Source organism: Amphimedon queenslandica, unplaced genomic scaffold (assembly GCF_000090795.2).
Source record: "Amphimedon queenslandica unplaced genomic scaffold, v1.1 AMPQUscaffold_1972_Cont26023, whole genome shotgun sequence".
NCBI lineage: Eukaryota > Metazoa > Porifera > Demospongiae > Haplosclerida > Niphatidae > Amphimedon > Amphimedon queenslandica.
The window spans coordinates 1-1238 of record NW_003557690.1 but is presented as its reverse complement, the minus strand read 5'-3'; the positions used below and the strand labels follow the sequence as shown (position 1 = coordinate 1238).

Sequence of the window (1238 nt, the reverse complement as noted above, 5' to 3'; positions counted from 1 at the left end):
ACCAGAATTTCACTGATTCTATAGTCTATTGTGCAGCAAAACCAGAACTCCTTCAATGTCTACTGTCTTCACTGCAGCTCCAATAAACGTTACTCTATTCTACGACACAGGCTAAAAGAGAAGGTGGTTTCTTAAGATGTGTGCTTGCTCTCCTTTCCCGGCAACTCCCGCCATTGGCCCGGAGGCCAGCATCAAGTCCTCTACAGCCAGAGATCCTGGCCCAGTCTGCGGACAGTGTGGCGTTCCCTGCAGTCGTCCCAGTGTCATTCGTGAAGAATATTCCACAAAAACTTTATACTGTACTATACAGTGCTATGCTGAGTCACTCAAGAACTTTAAATTTTAAAAAAGACAATTTTTTATTATGATCAACAATAATCATTACAATTATTTTTACTATTACACTGTTAACTTTCCACACACTATTATTATTATTTTAATTATTCTCAAAGTAAAGAAAAATTATTTCATTCACCACAAAGGCAAGAGGGCCTCGGTTTATTTCTTGCTCAGGTCTATGACAGGGCCAGTATAAGGCTCACGCTCAACCTTTTGTGGCTGATCAACCTAAAAATAAAGAAAAGAAATATTTATCATATTAGCAAGAACTCATGCTATTATTATAATACAGCACTACGATTAAATGTGATGTATAGCAATAGTTTGCTTGTCACAGATTTCGTGACAATGGAACCAATGGGATTTTTGCTTGTCATGGATTTCATGACAATGGAACTAATGGGTTTTTTGCTTCTCACTATAGCTTCAATGCACTTGCATTCAGATGACAGGAGCTGAAATAACAACAGCTACAAGTCAATTTTTACTCCCTAAAACGTCTGTGGAAAAATACATGCAATATATCACTTTAAATAGCTATAGTTAACATGTGCATCACATCCTAACAGTGATGATTATAAATTAAGGAATGATCTCGTTACCACCAAATCCATTAATTCTCACCTTGTCCCTCTGATGGACTCTAGAGTACACAAAGTCGGTCCAAGGCTTACGAGGGATAAACTTGCCACTCCCCTTGACCACGTCTATCTTCCCGTGATCAACAACGACCTTACCACGAGAGATGACATAAACAGGGACACCGTGGCACTCTAGTCCCTCAAATATGTTAAAGTCAACAGCCTGTGAGAAAGGAAGGAAGGACATGATACAAAAACAAATTTCAATTCAATTATGAATGACAGTGTAATGCGTTTGTTTGCATTAGATGTGTACTA

General features: G+C 38.4%; 1 protein-coding gene across 1 annotated transcript; it reads right to left on the bottom strand.

The window, feature by feature from the left end:
• Positions 1 to 269: 269 nt before the first annotated feature.
• On the bottom strand, positions 270 to 1193 carry LOC109593335 (dihydropyrimidinase-like). Its single transcript, XM_020008457.1, has 2 exons — positions 964 to 1193; positions 270 to 567 (listed from the first exon to the last, which is right to left on the bottom strand). The coding sequence occupies exons 1-2, from the start codon at positions 1165 to 1167 to the stop codon at positions 499 to 501; spliced, it is 273 nt and encodes a 90-aa protein (XP_019864016.1). The 5' UTR covers positions 1168 to 1193; the 3' UTR covers positions 270 to 498.
• Between the last annotated feature and the right edge of the window lie 45 nt (positions 1194 to 1238).